General features: G+C 44.4%; 2 protein-coding genes across 10 annotated transcripts in view; both read right to left on the bottom strand.

Moving 5' to 3' along the window:
• Erich1 (glutamate-rich 1) overlaps positions 1–15,499 on the bottom strand; it is a gene marked incomplete at its 5' end in the record, with an annotated part of 52,793,804 nt that overhangs the window by 48,746,863 nt on the left and 4,031,442 nt on the right.
• Palld (palladin, cytoskeletal associated protein) overlaps positions 1–15,499 on the bottom strand; it is a 393,100-nt gene that overhangs the window by 17,281 nt on the left and 360,320 nt on the right. For 5 of the 10 annotated variants that reach the window (NM_001433254.1, NM_001433250.1, XM_087587231.1 and 2 more), the window contains 5 exon segments: positions 4,541–4,690; positions 7,376–7,597; positions 8,832–8,882; positions 9,672–9,770; positions 12,678–12,813. In NM_001433254.1, coding sequence (NP_001420183.1) covers positions 4,541–4,690; positions 7,376–7,597; positions 8,832–8,882; positions 9,672–9,770; positions 12,678–12,813 — 658 coding nt within the window. 10 annotated transcript variants of the gene reach the window in all.

Below are 15,499 nucleotides of genomic sequence, written 5' to 3'. Positions count from 1 at the left end.
TAGAATTTAGGGGTAGCTAACTGTTAGCTTATTTCTTATTCCCCAAAGACTCATCGAGGTGGAAAAGTGTACCGTTTTAAAGTGTCCTGCCGAACGTCTCTCTCTTCCATACCCTTGGTTCTCAGCTCCTTCGTTGCCTGCTTTCTGTAATTATTTTCCATGGCTGAGGAAATCCCTGGCTTCTGTGTCATGTTCCTGAACTAAGTTTTTCCACTCTGATCCCTTCCTCCTCCTCTTGGCCATTTCACATCGTGTAGGCCTCGGAGTATGAACTGTCTCTGCTTTAACCCCAAATGCTTTCAAAATTAGAAAAACAAACAAACAACCCCCCTGAGGAAGCTAAAGGGCACAGGGCAGTTGAGGGCTGGCTGCTGTATACTTCATGCTTCAGAGAAGGGATGCTTCTTGAGAGAGTTAGATTTTCACATTGATTATGTATCTGTGTCTACCTAGGACATTCTTATTTTAAATCGCCAGATGTCACAAATGACAAGAACACCAAAAGAGTTCAGTATGCAATACCAGATGTTATAAGGCTGTGGCTGGGTAATTATTTTTAATACTGTGTATCTACAGTCACAGAAGATCAGGTCTGCTGAAGTGTACATAGAAAAATGCCCTGTAACTTGTTCTGGTTTCAGTGCCACTTTTTCTTGTTGTGTAGGAAAATGAATCCCGTTGTCTGTAGACAACACAAAAACCTACACCTGGATTAGCTGCTCTTCATAACTCAGGACGAATAAAAAAGATTTTACTTTTGGAATTAAAATCAACCAGGCAACATGATCGGAAACTTGGGATAGGAACTCCTGTGAAAACATCACTAATTGCCCAGTCCTCTTCCAGCAATGTTGAAGAGATCTAAACCTCACCACAGCCTGCTCCTAAGTGTCCACTGAGGAGCTCCGACTTCCTTCATGAGTCCCTGCCCCCTTTACTGTGAGGGAGCCTGAACCTTGGCCTCTCGTGCATGTGGGATACAGGTTCCACCTCTCAGCTTCCCCTGGTTTGTGAGTCCTAGGTCTGTCTCTTGATGAAAACACTGCGGGCTCTTTAAGCATTTTGCTCCTCCTGGTCGACCTTCACTGAAATCACCCTTGGCTAAGATCATGCAAAGAGTAGGAGAGCTGGGATTTTGGTTTGCTGACATCATGTGGTCCACTTCTACCATCTCTGTTTTTTGTTTGTTTGTTTGTTTTTTAATCCCAGAGTGTAGTAGGTGAACACTAAAGAGGCCAGTCATGGAGGTTTAGCCTGGGGTTGACAAGGCAGAGGTACCAGGGCTTAAGATGAGGGCAGTGATTGTTCTTTCCAGTGGTCTCTTGGCTGTGGGTTTGCTGAGAGCAGAGCGGCTTTCCAGTTCCTGTGTGGCCTGCAGCCTCGGCTGTGTTGTGGGTGTGGCCCTGTCTCTAGCTCACAGCTGTGTTGTGGGAGTGGCCCTGTCTCCAGCTCACAGCTGTGGTGGTTGTGGTACAGTTGCATGTGTGGATGCCCCACTTCTTGCAATGGGGACGAAAAAGAGAAGAGTGGGAAGACCACACAGCAGCAACTTTCTTACAAATTCTACCCCAGTCGATCTGCTCGCTCTCCAACAGTAATAGGGGGTGGGCCCCTCAGAGAACTAACCATTGACATCTTGGTCATAAGCGTTGCCAAGTGTCGGGCTGCAGTCTTTCGATGGGAGAGTTTGTGTCTAGGAATCAGAACAACGGTAACAACTAGCATTCGCAGAAGGCACACTATGCCAAGTAAATCAAGTGCTTCTTACGTGTTCTGTATAAATGCACGTTATCACTCTTGCTCTCCATAGGAGGAAGCGGAGAGGTGGACTGATTTCCTGGAGGCCATAGGTAACGAATGGCAGAGCCCGTATGTGCTCAGGCTGCTGGGTGCTAGAGCGCAGCCCCTCTAAGACACCATCTGTGTTGTGTCTTCTGCTTCCCTTCCCTCGTTCCTTTCCTTTGTTTACAATATGGAGGGGTGGGAGGGTGAAGGTCATATACAGGATTTGTGTAAGATTATATTTTTTAACTGGGAAATGGTGAGCATATGCATTTACGAGTGGACTCTGGTAGAGGGATGCAGTGTAAACCGATCTGGTCTTTAGTCGTCTCCCCTTAACTAGCGACTGCACTACAGTTTGTTAAAGCAGTTTCTGTGAGCAGACACCGACCCTCGGGGCTGGCCAATATCTTAGGCCCCGAGTTCTGCTTCCCTTGTTTAGAGCTCCTCCGTGCACAGGCAGAATTTGGAAGAGGGCTAGAAGCAGATTCAACTGCAGCTTCACATCTGCATTCCTCTGTTCTATAACAGCTTATTCCACTGATGATTTCAAACACGCTAGGAAAATGCATTGAGATTAATCACAGGAACCAGTTCTGGCAAGTACTTCGGAGCGTCGATACCCTATGAGTACTACCGACCTTTGTGGGGGAGAAGTGGGATAGAGAGCCCAACAGAAGGTTCTGGGTTTGCTGAGTTCTCCAGCATTTGTTTTTAAGCAGAGAGAAAAGCGACAGTTGAACTTTGTTAATAGTCAAGGAAATATACCAAAGGAAGGAAGGGGGGAAAGAAGGAAGGAAGGAAGGAAGGGGGGAAGGAAGGAAGGAAGGAAGGAAGGAAGGAAGGAAGGAAGGAAGAAGGCAAGTTCTACTTCTGTTCTCACCCTCAGCCACAGCAAATAGGAACAGGAGCATCAGGAGGTAACTTTTATGCCTGTGGCTATGTGTTTGTGTGCATGTGTTCACACGTGTGTGCAGGTGTGCAGGCACGTGTGTGCCCGTAGAGGCTTGAGGTCATTCAGCATTAGATGTCTTCCTCAATCCCTCTCCACCTTACTTTTTGAGATAGTGTCTCTCACTGAATCTGGAACTCAGCGATTGGACTAGACTGGCTAGACAGTAAACCCCAGAGATGGGCCTGTGCAGGGCCTTTCAGTACGGGGCGGGGGAGGTGCCATCAGAGCCCAGCTTTTCATGTGGGTACTGGGGATCAGGACACAGGCCCTCATGCTCACACAGCAGGCAATTTGCTCTGTGAGCTGTCACTGCACCCGCCCTTTAGAAACGTGATGATTTTGACTTCTCTTCTAAGATGGTGGGCAAGTGGTCACTAGTGACAAAGTTAGAACTTTAAGAAGACGAATTAATATAGACATTTTCTGATGATGGTTGCTATGCTTTTACACAGTCTGATTATCTGAATAATTTATTTCAGTCTAATTTTGGTAGGACACACAGATATCTTTGTAAGGAAACTGATGATCGGGTAGGAGAGATGGTGTATAAACTTCCAAGTCTTCGAGTTTTCCTAAAACATCATCTTCTTCCACGGAAATACTAGCCAGGCCTGACTCTGATTCACTCGGAGGTGAAGCAGGAGGGAGAACACTCATCACTGTATGGCCATACTCTACAACGTCTTCTACAGGAGGGAGAACACTCATCACTGTATGGCCATACTCTACAACGTCTTCTAACAACATCTTTTAGAGTAATGAAATATGAAATGATATAAATGCATTGGAATTTTAAAATAAGACTTTAGGAATTATATATTTGTTAATTTTAGTGTGACATATATTTAAAATGTGAGATATATTTCTGTGGACTTTCAGAAATTGCCTTGTTACACATTGCGCTCTTAAGGCACAAAATAACCTATTCATTCCTTTGTGTCCCTCGTTCCAGGGATGGTGCTGTATGATACTCAGTGAGAAACAATTTACAGGATGAGTTGGGAATGTGATGCCAGGCTGTCTAAGAAGACAACTGCCCTTCTGACCAACCCTAAATCCATGATCAATATGAGAAAAACCTATAGATACAAACAAGTTCCAAATCTGTGCATAGGCTCTGCCAGCGCGGAAGTCTTCTGATGACTTAAATTCTGGCCTCAGGTTCCCACTGATGTTTTATATGCACTTCCTTTTAGATAGTTTGTATTTACACGCCGCCGCTTGGTCTGCAGCTTATTCCCTTCTTTATCTTCTTGCACTTAACTCTACTGCAATTTTAAAGTTTATTCTTTTTTTTTTTAAAGATTTATTTATTTATTATATGTAAGTACACTGTAGCTGTCTTCAGCCACACCAGAAGAGGGCATCAGATCTCATTACAGATGGTTGTGAGCCACCATGTGGTTGCTGGGAATTGAACTCAGGGCCTGTGGAAGAGCAGTCAGTGCTCTTAACCGCTGAGCCATCTCTCCAGCCCCAAAGTTTATTCTTTTGCAGGTTATCTTCTATCTCTAAACACCGTGCACCCTCCCGTGTGACTCCATAACCCTACTAAGAGGAGATCACATAAGAGACCCTTGACAGAATTTGCGGAAGGCATGCATGTGTGTGCCAGGGTCCTGGATGGAACAAAGGCTTGCAAAGCAAAGAAAGCTTCTATCATCGAGAGAGAGATGGATATAAGATGTGGAAAACAGTTTTGTAGGTTAAAAAAAAGTACAACTTTGCCTTTTAATTAAGCAGGTCCTGTGCCTAATCCAACCCTGCAAACCCCACCAGAGCCCAGCCGCCATCTGTTTTCACCTGAGTGTTGGCAGCCATGATGGTGTAGTTCCCATCATCGTCTAGGGTAGAGGCCGTGGTATGCAGAGAGCAGGTCCCATCAACGTCTCTCTGGATGGTGTAGTGATCGCTCTTTGGAGAAATTTGCTTTCCGTCTTTAAACCAATAGATCTGTGGAAGGAAATAAGGAGGCAGACTGTGCATGTGTAACACTGGTTAGGCGCATCCTAACAGTGCCCCGTCTGCAGAGGGCACTGTCAAAATGGCAAACCAAGAATCTCTGCGGGAGGCTGGATTGGGAGCAATGAAAGCAGGTAATGGCAAATTCAACTTCATTTTAGTTTTTAAAAGTTGTGTTTGCTCAGTGCATGGGTGTGTGTGTGTGTGTGTGTGTGTGTGTGTGTATGGAGTGTGTGTATGTGTATGAGTGTGTGTGTGTGTATGGAGTGTGTATATGTGTATGAGTGTGTATGTGTGTAGTGTATGAGTGTGTGTATGTGTACGAGTGTGTGTGTATGTGTGAGTGTGTGTATATGTATGTGAGTGTGTATGTGGAGTGTGTGTATGTGTATGAGTGTGTGTGTATGAATGTGTGTATGTGTATGAGTGTGTATGTGTGTGTATGGAGTGTGTGTATGTGTACGAGAGAGAGTGTGTGTGTGTGTATGAGTGTGTGTGTTTGTGTGTATGTGTATGAGTGTGTGTATGTGTATGAGTATGTGTGTTTGTGTGTATGTGTATGAGTGTGTGTATGTGTATGAGTGTGTGTGTTTGTGTGTATGTGTGTGAGTGTGTGTGTGTTTGTGTGTATGTGTATGAGTGTGTGTGAGTGTGTGTGTATGTATGAGTGTGTGTGTGCGTGCACACACAGTTGTAGAAGCTAGAACAGGGCATCAGGCCTCCTGGAGCTGGAGCTGGGCTGTGAGTCACCTGTCATGGGTGCTGGGAACCAAACCCAGGTCCACTAAAAGAGCAGGAAAAGTGAAAGTTGCTCCTAACTGCTGAGCCATCTCTCTAGCCTGCTGTACCCCTATTTTTGTCGAATAAATATGTGCATGAAGAATACATCTTTTTGCTCTTTGAAACCATCATTCACATTCATATTATTTACATGAAGCAGCATGTGTATATTTAACTCCATGCAACCTTGGCAGCTCTACGAAGTGGCATTATATGCATCTTTCTTTCTTTCAAAAGTATTGGCAATTAAAATGTATTACTTGTAGGAAAATACGAAAAGCTTGCTATATTTATAAAACAAAAAAGACTCCAAACTGTTTCTAGTGACTTGTGCTTTCAAAAAAAAAAACCCCAAAAAAACAAAAAACAAAAAAACAAAAAACCCTGAGTCCTAGAGAGGGAGGCCATACACACAGGTCGCTGAGGGCTGGAAGGCCACTGTTGTAATTCTGGGTCAAGATGCACATAATCAATGTTTAGAATATCAACCCTTCCCGATTTTAAAAAGAATACAGTCTAATTGAAAGGCATAACAATTACTAACAATGTAAGTTGGACTGACAGAGAAAACCATGCTGAAAGTAATTAGGTAAAGATAAGTCTTGATCAAATAAAGGAAAACATTTTTGAGACTAGGTCTCACTATGTAACTCTGGCTTGCCCTGAACTTGCTATGTAGACCAAGCTGGATGTCACAGTGGTCTGCCTGCCTCTGTTTCCCAAGTGCTGGGATTAAAGGTGTGCACCACCATGCCCAGCAACAGATAAAATACACACCAGTCATCCTCCTATCGCTTTTATGATAGCGTCTTCTGTTCTTCACACCACCTGTACACAGATGTGTGATAATTCACTACTTTACACGAACTACACGGACTGCAGGATGGGCTGGTCACACCATGAGGCGAAAGCAGCGCTGACTGAGATGCTCGACTGTGGCTGCACGTGCAGCCTCCAGACTCACTGTTACTTAGGATTCCCCTTCAAAACCACATGGTTTTCATTGTCATTTTCTTCTTGTAACCAAAGTGTGGGGGACTGACTGGTTCCTAACAGAAACCTACTTTAGTCCCTTATGTATTAAAATAATTTCTTCTTTAAAATAAATATACGTGAAATTTGAGAACACAAACTGACATTCCAATCCAACTCTGTCAAGCATTTGAATCTGAAAATGACATTTAAAAGCTCTGTTGTTAGGGTTGGAGAGAGGGTGCTTTCCATCCTTTGAACCCCCGTGGCAGGAGAGAACTGACTCCTGTGGGTCGTCCTCTGACCTCCATACCTGTGTTCTGTCAAGGGTCTCCCCAGAATATGGAAAAACTTTTTCTAAAGTTCTAAGTTTGATAAGTAATGGGATAGTTGTAATATTAAAGCTTGGAGTCAGACCAGCTGGAGGGGGAAGAACCCAGGGAGGGAATGAGCAGAGCAAACTTAAAGATTGTTTTCCCAACTCCCCCCTTTGCCCTTGAGGCGGAGTTGCACCCCTGACTGTCTTTGAATTCACTATATAGACAAGGCTGGCCTTGAACTCAGAGACTGGCCTACCTCTGCTCCTGAGTGCTGGGATTAAGGGCGTGAGCTACCATGCCTGGCTTTCTAACTCCTGGCTTTTTGTTTTGTTTTGTTTTGTTTTTGTTTTTGTTTGTTTGTTTTAAAATTGGATCCAAGTTATGAAAACTGTATTATGCAGCAATCACCAGAATTAGTTAACTTTTGGCTCTAAAATTAAATTATATAAGGCACAATCTCTCCTAATCACATATTTTTTAGTGATTTGATTATTTCTGAAGCATTTGATTATTATGAAGCAGAGGTGCAACTAGAGAACTCCTTCCTCTTCCGTTGCTTTCTTTCCCTCATAGCAGTGCTTAAAAATTGGTGTTTTTTGCTTACCTTTGGCTTTGGACTCCCAGCCACTCGACACGTGAAGGTCACGGGCATCCCCTCAAAGATCTTGTAATGTTTCAGCTTCATCTCAAAGAAGGGAGCTGCTGCGTTTTCCACAGGCACCTCGGCTTCTTGCACTTCATCTCCCGTCTCCTCCACAGGAGAGCGCTCCAGCCTGTACTCAATCTCACTGATCAGCCTCTGCTCACAGCTGGAGACTTTGTACTCCTAGGTCAGACACGGGTCCATGTCAGCATCTCCTGAGACGCATCTCCCTCACTAACACAACACAGGAAGGTGCGCTTTTTTTTTTTCTTCTTCAGTGAATCATGATCTGGGCTCAACACAATTTCATAGGATAGCAGAAAACATCTGGAGTTGAGTTTGTGTGATAGTTAAAACCTTAAAGTCCTAGTTCCAAAATAAAACCAAAACAAAAACCCACAAATAAACAAGCAACCACCCACTACCTTTCTTGAACGGGGTGGAGAGGAGCAGTTAGAAATAATAAGAGAAGGCTATCTCCTCTGTACCCCTAGGAAGGAAACGTGGTGGTCTCTTCTATAGAATAAAAATCGATGTGGGTGCCACGCCCCCCCGGAAGGCTGTGCGTGGGAGAGCAGCTTCAGTGGCACACAGATTTTTCTCAAGTGTACAAGGGGAAGACTGCACCATGTTTTTCTACATTTACTTTACACAATAGACATATTACCTAGGGGCTCCCTCCTAAATCGGCAGCCCTTCTCTTAAGGAAGAGCAAGATTGGTAACACATTTCACTTACACACAGAAGCAACACAAGGCTCTACCCTCACGTGTCAGTATTAGAGTGGAGCCTGCAGCTTCCTGCCTGCAAACTACCATGAACACAAGATAGCCCACCATCGCATCTTCCCAGGGTCATAGGAAGGAAATAAGGATTGCTCTGTTTTGAGATAGGATCTTGCTCTGTCGCCTAGGCTGGTCCTTCAGCTCAGCCACACTTGCTGAAAGCTGGGATTACAGGTGCACACTGCCCTGCTTGCTTGAAAGGCTATTTTAATTATACGTTTTTTTTTCTTTAAAAAGTTACTCAACCTAAATATAGTTTATTGGTTTGAGGGAAGGAATAAAATGGTCTGAATAAAATTATGAAGACCACACACTACAAGCTTTTTCGTTTCATTTAATTATTATCAAGTGGATCGTCCCACTCCCAGAAGGGTGTCTAACGAATGCAAAGGGCTTATGCCCCTAAGTTTAGTGTATTCACTCACGATAGAGCTCAAGTCAAGTTTGTAGATAAATGTTAAGAAAAGGCACGTTTTGGCAAATAGGTTCATCTGATACCACAGGAAATATTGATACCAGCCACAGTATTTGTAGTCACCACACAGCAGTAAAGACAGACACACAGACACAAAAGGAAGCACAGAAGGTCAGTACAGTGGGAGGCTGGACAGAGGAGAAGGGTAGAGCTTAACCTTTTGACCATCCAGAGGACCCCCTACAGAAGCCCGAGGAGCCCCAGCGTCCTGTAAAGGCAGAAAACGAGAAGTGAGCATGGCTGGAATATGGCAGCAGTGTTTCCAGGTTCCTTTGAAGGAATGTGTGTGGTGTCAAATGTCACCCAAGCACAGCGATGTTCCCAGACTGGAGGAGGCTTGTTCTCAAGGTCAGGAGAAGGGAGAAGACTTGGTTTGGTTTAAAGCTTTGTTTGCTTGATTTAAAGCTCTTCTGTTCACTTGGCTTTCGGGTGAGACTACATCTTCCAGTGCTAACTGGGAGAAATAGATCTATACAGCAGATTACACCAGATCCACAGAGGACCTTTTTCTGGTAGCTGCGGGGTGGGTGGTGGGTGGTGTAAGATAGCCCCTTTGATCCCTGTCGCTTAGTGGTTTATGATCACCTATGTGAAAGAGGGCAGAGGTTCCCCGTTCTAGTTTTGGCTGACTTTGAGAACATTCTGGGGGCATTGATTCGCTTACTTCAAAGAGAAAGGTGAAAAAGGTTTTCATGCAAACCATTTTGCATTAGAGCATAGGACAGTTTGAAAAAACACAAAGATACCAGAAAGGAAAACACACCGATCGATACCACATTGGTATCAATAATATTGATTAGTTCGCCAGAGGCTCTACTAATCATTCACTCAGCAGTGTCACCATCTGTCCAGTGAGTAACACCCACGAGGTTGGCAGGACAGCAATCTTGCCTGCTACTTGCTGCGAAATTGATCCCAAGAATAGAGCCCATAAAGAGTGTGGGGAGACTGCGTGGGACTGTGATTATTTCTCAGAAAGTCTGGAGCAACGAGGTACCTGATTGGCTGCTGTTTCTTCTGGCTCCTGGATGTTGAAGACGTTTGCGCTGTCGGCACCGAGCAGGCGGCGAGCCATTCTTTCCTCATAGGTTAGCCTCTGCACAAAATAAGTCACAGAAATGCAAACTTAGGGGGAAATCACAATCATGCATGGCTTATGGAAAAGGAATAGAAGTATAAAATAGGTTTGGGCATTTTTCTGTAACTAGTCTATCTTCAGCTTCATAGCTGTTTCCGAGTCTGCTTCTTTTCCTGGCTTTGCTCAGTTTGGCTTTTCTCCCCTGCTTCTGCTCCCTGTAGTCTAAATCCAATACTGGGAGATGAGATAGCCGATCCTGGCAGCTACCCGACAGGACGTGGATCCGTGTGAATGGTCAGCATCAAGGCTAAGGCCACATAGGACAGATGTGTCCTCCTTATCTTTAAAAAGAACCCACAAAACCCAAACCAAAACAAAAGCAGAAGAAAAGGGATGCTTTTAGGACAGCAGAGGAAGGCTTAAAGGAGATGTTCCTTTCAAAGGCTTTCACAGGCTTCAGAACATCCACATTGGTCCCAGCCACTGACAGAAAGAAAGCTGCTCCCAGGGGCAGCAAGTGGAGCCCTGAGAGGAAAAGCAAGTCTTTCAGGCAGTTACCACCGCACGTGACACCCAGAATGCGCTCAGTCAACGTGAGCACACTGCCTTGGTCGCTGTGCAGTGTAAGCAAATACAGACCACAAAGAGCGACTACGCGTGGCTGAGGTAAGGAGAAGTCTGCACCAAAGCCAGCAGCATCCAGCATCCACAATTCGCAGATGTGCACTGCGTGCCCACTGGGAGGAAGGGCACACTGTTGCTGCCTCTAGCTGTTGGCCTGCGATTCTGCCGGACCATTGTCTGCTAACATCATTCTTGTACTTGACTGTTGGGCCCATGTGCCTTAGAATTATGGATCTGGGCGGACTTTGAGAGTTCCCAAATCTCTTTAGGGGCCTTTTCAAACAAGGGGTTGATTAGAAATAAGGAATAATTAGTAGGTTGAATCTGTAAAATATAAAAGTTCAAGCACTATTTCAGATGACCCTTCAAAACTTCTGAATGTCAACACAAAACACTGTTCAACATTCTCTAATCAGAAAAATATGTTGGATGCATTTACAGTTTCCAGTAATTGCTGGTTCTTGTCCCAGCTGAAACTGGGAAGTGAAACAGATCAAATGCCAAATAGCCTTGAGGTTGAAGTGATTGCATCTGCTAAAGAAATGGCAGGGGACAAGAGGAGGGTGTTCGAATGCTAAAGGCAGTGATTTGGTTCGGTACAACTATGCAAAGTGACTTTATCAAATCTGGTAGATGAGGGAGCTCAGTTTTCAAATGGGATCTCATTGCTTTTATCATTGCTCTCTGACAAAGTCTTCCTTATGTCCTGGTGGAGAAGGTTATCACCATCACCGGGAGACCTGCTCCACATAGGCAGAAATAGGGACGGGATGCCTACTCCTTCACCAAGATGCTCCTGCTTCCCCCGGAAGCCAATCTCACTTTACAGTTTGGTTCTGATGTCAGTGTGCCATGTGGAAATACAAGCCCTTGTCCACAGAAGCCAGAATAAGTAACAGAATATTATGTAATGGTATGAACAAGTCATTTGACAATCCCTTAAAAAAAAAAAGTTCAGTTTTCTTGTTCCAAACTATCAAATGAAGGTTACTACGAATGCTTATTTATTGCTAAACAGATAAATATAGGTAATATATATGTATATGAGTTATAAATTATATACAAACCAATAATATGGTTGATTTGTACCATATAGAAGTTTTATTTTTAATCCAAGAGAATCCTCATCCATAAGGAATCCTTAAATTAAAAAAAATGGTTTGTGTTTGGGAGGAGTTGGAGAGATGCCCTCACCTGGCTAAAAAAAATTCCCATAAGCAACTATTTTAATCTTCCAACAGCTTTTGTTGACAGCATCAGGGAAAGCTTCCAGCGTGTGCAATCACTGGTTAGGGTGGGGGGGTCACATACTTCCCTCCTTTGCAGAGCCTCAGGACCCAGTGAAATAAGCATCACAAAGCTCTCCAGAAGCTTCATCTTTCTTACGATTAAGAGCCTTTAATCACTGGTATCATTTCATGATTAAAAATCCCACGGACCCAGAACATTTTCTGTTCTGAGAGGGTTTTACGCAAGCTTCTTTTTCTGGTATTTCATGATAAAGCCAGAAAAGACTCATCTCCTATGTTCAGGCTACCTAATCTGCTAGCCTTTCCCAGCCCTTTAAAAACTCCGAGCTGATACAAAGAGATTAAACAAGCAAGCAAACTCAGCTATGGAAACTTTAAGTGGCGGACGAACCATCTGTTTCCCATCAGAATGATGGCCACAGTCAGTAACCTACAGCCTTAAACCATGAGTAGTTTCTGTTGTCAAGTGTGGTAGCATTGCTTTAACAGTACTTGGAACAAGACGGCGGGACGGGCATTACTATGAGGTGTGGGAGCCGCGTCTACTCAGTCAAGGAGGCCAGGACTCAACTGAGGCAGTGGCTTTTCTTTCTTTTTTTTTTTTTTTCCTTTTTTTTTTTTCGGAGCTGGGGACTGAACCCAGGGCCTTGTGCTTGCTAGGCAAGTGCTCTACCACTGAGCTAAATCCCCAACCCTGGCAGTGGCTTTTCTAGTACAGGTTATTCTGGGTGAAATCTTTCATCCCAGTTCACTGCTTCTGGGTTCCAGCAATCCCAGGACACCTTCCTATGTCCCCCCAAGGAGCCACCTAGCAAGGATGGACTCTGTGGGTCCTTTACGGCAGTGTCATTAATCACTTGTTGTGGTGTCAGCCCTAGTTGCTGCCTTCACCACTTCTGGTTCTCTCCTACTCACTAAGAGGGATGCTGAGATTCAGTGATAATGGCAGAATCTGGTGTCCACGTCTTATGAACGTGAGCCCGAGAGAACCAGAATAGACCTGGCTAGTGGGGGCTGGGATTCCAAGTCTACACCCCTCTTCCATCAGTACCGGTTGGCCATTGTTCAGAAGGTCCTCCTTGAAGCGAAGTTTCCGTTCCAGGTCTTGAATGACAGCGTCCTTCGTGCCTTGAATCTCCTCGTCAGAGGCTATTCTGGCGGTTCTACTGGCCTTCTTTGGAAATCCCCTGCACAACAAAAGCAGAAGGCAATACAGTTCATGGCGAGGCATACACAAGTCCAAGTCAGCATTCACAGTCAACAAAGAGAGAGCATAGATGCCGTTCATAGTTTATCTTTTTCAAGCATCTACAGCTACTCATATGGAGAGAAGATGCTCTCAGGAGTTCAGGAAGCACTAACTGGAACCCAGTCTTGTAGAAGGTTCAGATATCTGCAAGGGGGCATATTCATTGGCTACACACACTGTACCACAGACAGGGAAGGCCTGTGTTCCAATCCTAGGGAGTGGCAACGTGAAATGAAAATATGGTATGTCTTCTATCAAAGCTTAGACTCAGCCTTGATCTTGGGAAAGCTTCTGAAAGTTGCTTACTAAGTATATGTAAAACTATATAAAACTGAATGCAACATATGAATGTCAAGAGGACTTAAAAAGGACAAATTTCTCTCATGATTTTTAAAATTTCTGGTCCTTCATAATTCGATGATTGATTCCAATGGCAAGATTACAAGCCTCATTAAGCAATGCAGGGGTAGAATCACTTGTCAGATATGCTTGGAGTCAAGCTCTAGGGGTGTAGCTTAGTTAGCGGAGTGCTTGTCTGGCGTGCACAAAACCCTGGGTTCTATACTCAGCGCAAGCATAAGACTGGCGTGTAATTCCTGCTGCCCCAGAGCTAGGAGGGAGAGGTCGAAGAGGCAGGAGCTCAAAGTCATTGTTGGCTACATAGCAGGTTCAAAGGCAGCCTGGACCATACATACAATACTCTGTCTAAAAGCAGTGAAAACCCTTCATTGTGTCTTGTATATTTTATATGTCTAATATAAGGGGCGTTTTATGCTGAATTCTTAATGTGCCTGCCTTTTGAGTGTAACCCGTCACAGGAAAACACCCCTTCCAGTGTGAATGCTCAAAACAGTGTACATTTAGAAGGGTTTCAGAACTGGATTTTTCACTTTAGGGATATTTAACCCAAGTCACATTTATTACAACCCCTCCCTTCACCACAAGTCCTGTTTGACGAGTGTAAGCCTGTGTTATAAGACCTTTGGGGTGGTTTTACACAAGAGGGCTATGACAGGCATTACAGTGCATGACAAGCTTTCAATCTGGACTCCTACAGTAGGTCACATAATAAGTAACACAGCAGCAAGACTTTTCTTTCCAAGGGCTGCAGCAATTCCTACACTGTGCAGCAGAGGGCGCCAATGCCACGTGTTGGATAGGTGTGGACTTCTGGTGTCTTCCACACACTGCTTCCTATTTCTCTGCCTCTTCCCTGATTATCTCAGTGGGAGGAAATCAATGAAAGAGGAAAAAAACATGTAAATGGAAAATGAATGGCCCATCCCCACCCTATTTAACATAGTTGAATTTTGAGATTTACAAAAAAGAAAAAAAAATCAAGCTACAGAAGAATGCATAGAGTAATAAGGAAGCAAAAGCAGCTCTCGAGTATGCGGACCAAGGGCTCACCACGACCCGGAGGAGCCATTAGTGGCAGCTTGGCAGCATCATTCCAAACCCGATTCAGCAGAAGCCCAAACTCTGGGCTGGAGCCCGGCAGTCTGCATTTAATAACTTCTCTGGGTGACTCTGATACATGTGAAGGTTGGATAAACAGACTCGGGGAAACATAGACATGTGCAAAACTATAAAAAGAAGAGAATTATCAACTCAGAAGTTCAGGGTGGTGGTTAGCTTGGGGGACAGTGAGTGTACGCGGCTGCTGCAGGGTTTCAGAGGTGCAGGAAGTGGATGTTTGAGTTCATTACTAATACATATAAATTACATATTAATTACATATAAATTACATATTAATTACATATCCCGTTCAGCGGGATATTTCTAAATAATAGTAGAAAGTTTACTGCAAATGTGTCAAAGCATCACCCACCTGACACCATCACTCACTACGGTAAGAAGCAATGGGCTTATCAGCTTTTGACTTCCTATTGATCTGCTTCACCTTGCTGGGAGCAGAATAAACCCAAAGCATGCAAGCAGAAACCGTGAGGACCTTGAAACTGTGCCGAACCCTAAGCTAGTCGTCAGTGATGTCACCTATCCCAGAGACTGTGTACCTAGTCTTCCCAGCAGACATTCTACTCTATGGTCTACACTTCTCGGAGTCCTTGAAGGGTCCTGATTCTGGTGGGTGTTTATCCTGAATGCACAGAGAGGTCAACCTCTGTCCTGGTTTGAATATGCTTGGCTCAGGGAGTGGCACTATTAGAAGGTGTACCCTTGTTGGAGAACGTGTGTCACTGTGGGCGTGGGCTTAAGACCCTCATCCTAGCTTTCTGGAAACCAGTATTCTGCTAGCAGCCTTCAGATGAAGATGTAGAACTCTCAGCCCTTTCTGCACCATGCCTGCCTGGATGCTGCTATGTTCCAGCCTTGATGATAATGGACTGAACCTGTGAACCTGTAAGGCAGCCCCAATTAAATGTTGTCTATATGAGAGTTGCCTTGGTCATGGTGCCTGATCACAGCAGTAAAACCCTAAGACAACCTCCTATCCCAATGTAGGGGCTTAGACAGGCGATTCCCGGCCCCAGTGCTAATTCTAAGAAAATCTGAGTTTTTTCATTTTTCTAAGCCTTAGCTAATTTAGTAAATGTGGGTGACAGCCCAGGGCCACTGAGGGGAATGGACTGGAAAAGGAGACATAAAGGATTCTCTCTGAC

Source organism: Rattus norvegicus, chromosome 16 (assembly GCF_021556685.1).
Source record: "Rattus norvegicus strain SHRSP/BbbUtx chromosome 16, alternate assembly SHRSP_T2T, whole genome shotgun sequence".
NCBI classification, from domain to species: domain Eukaryota; kingdom Metazoa; phylum Chordata; class Mammalia; order Rodentia; family Muridae; genus Rattus; species Rattus norvegicus.
The sequence above is the reverse complement of the archived record's forward strand: the minus strand, read 5'-3'. Positions and strand labels throughout refer to the sequence as shown.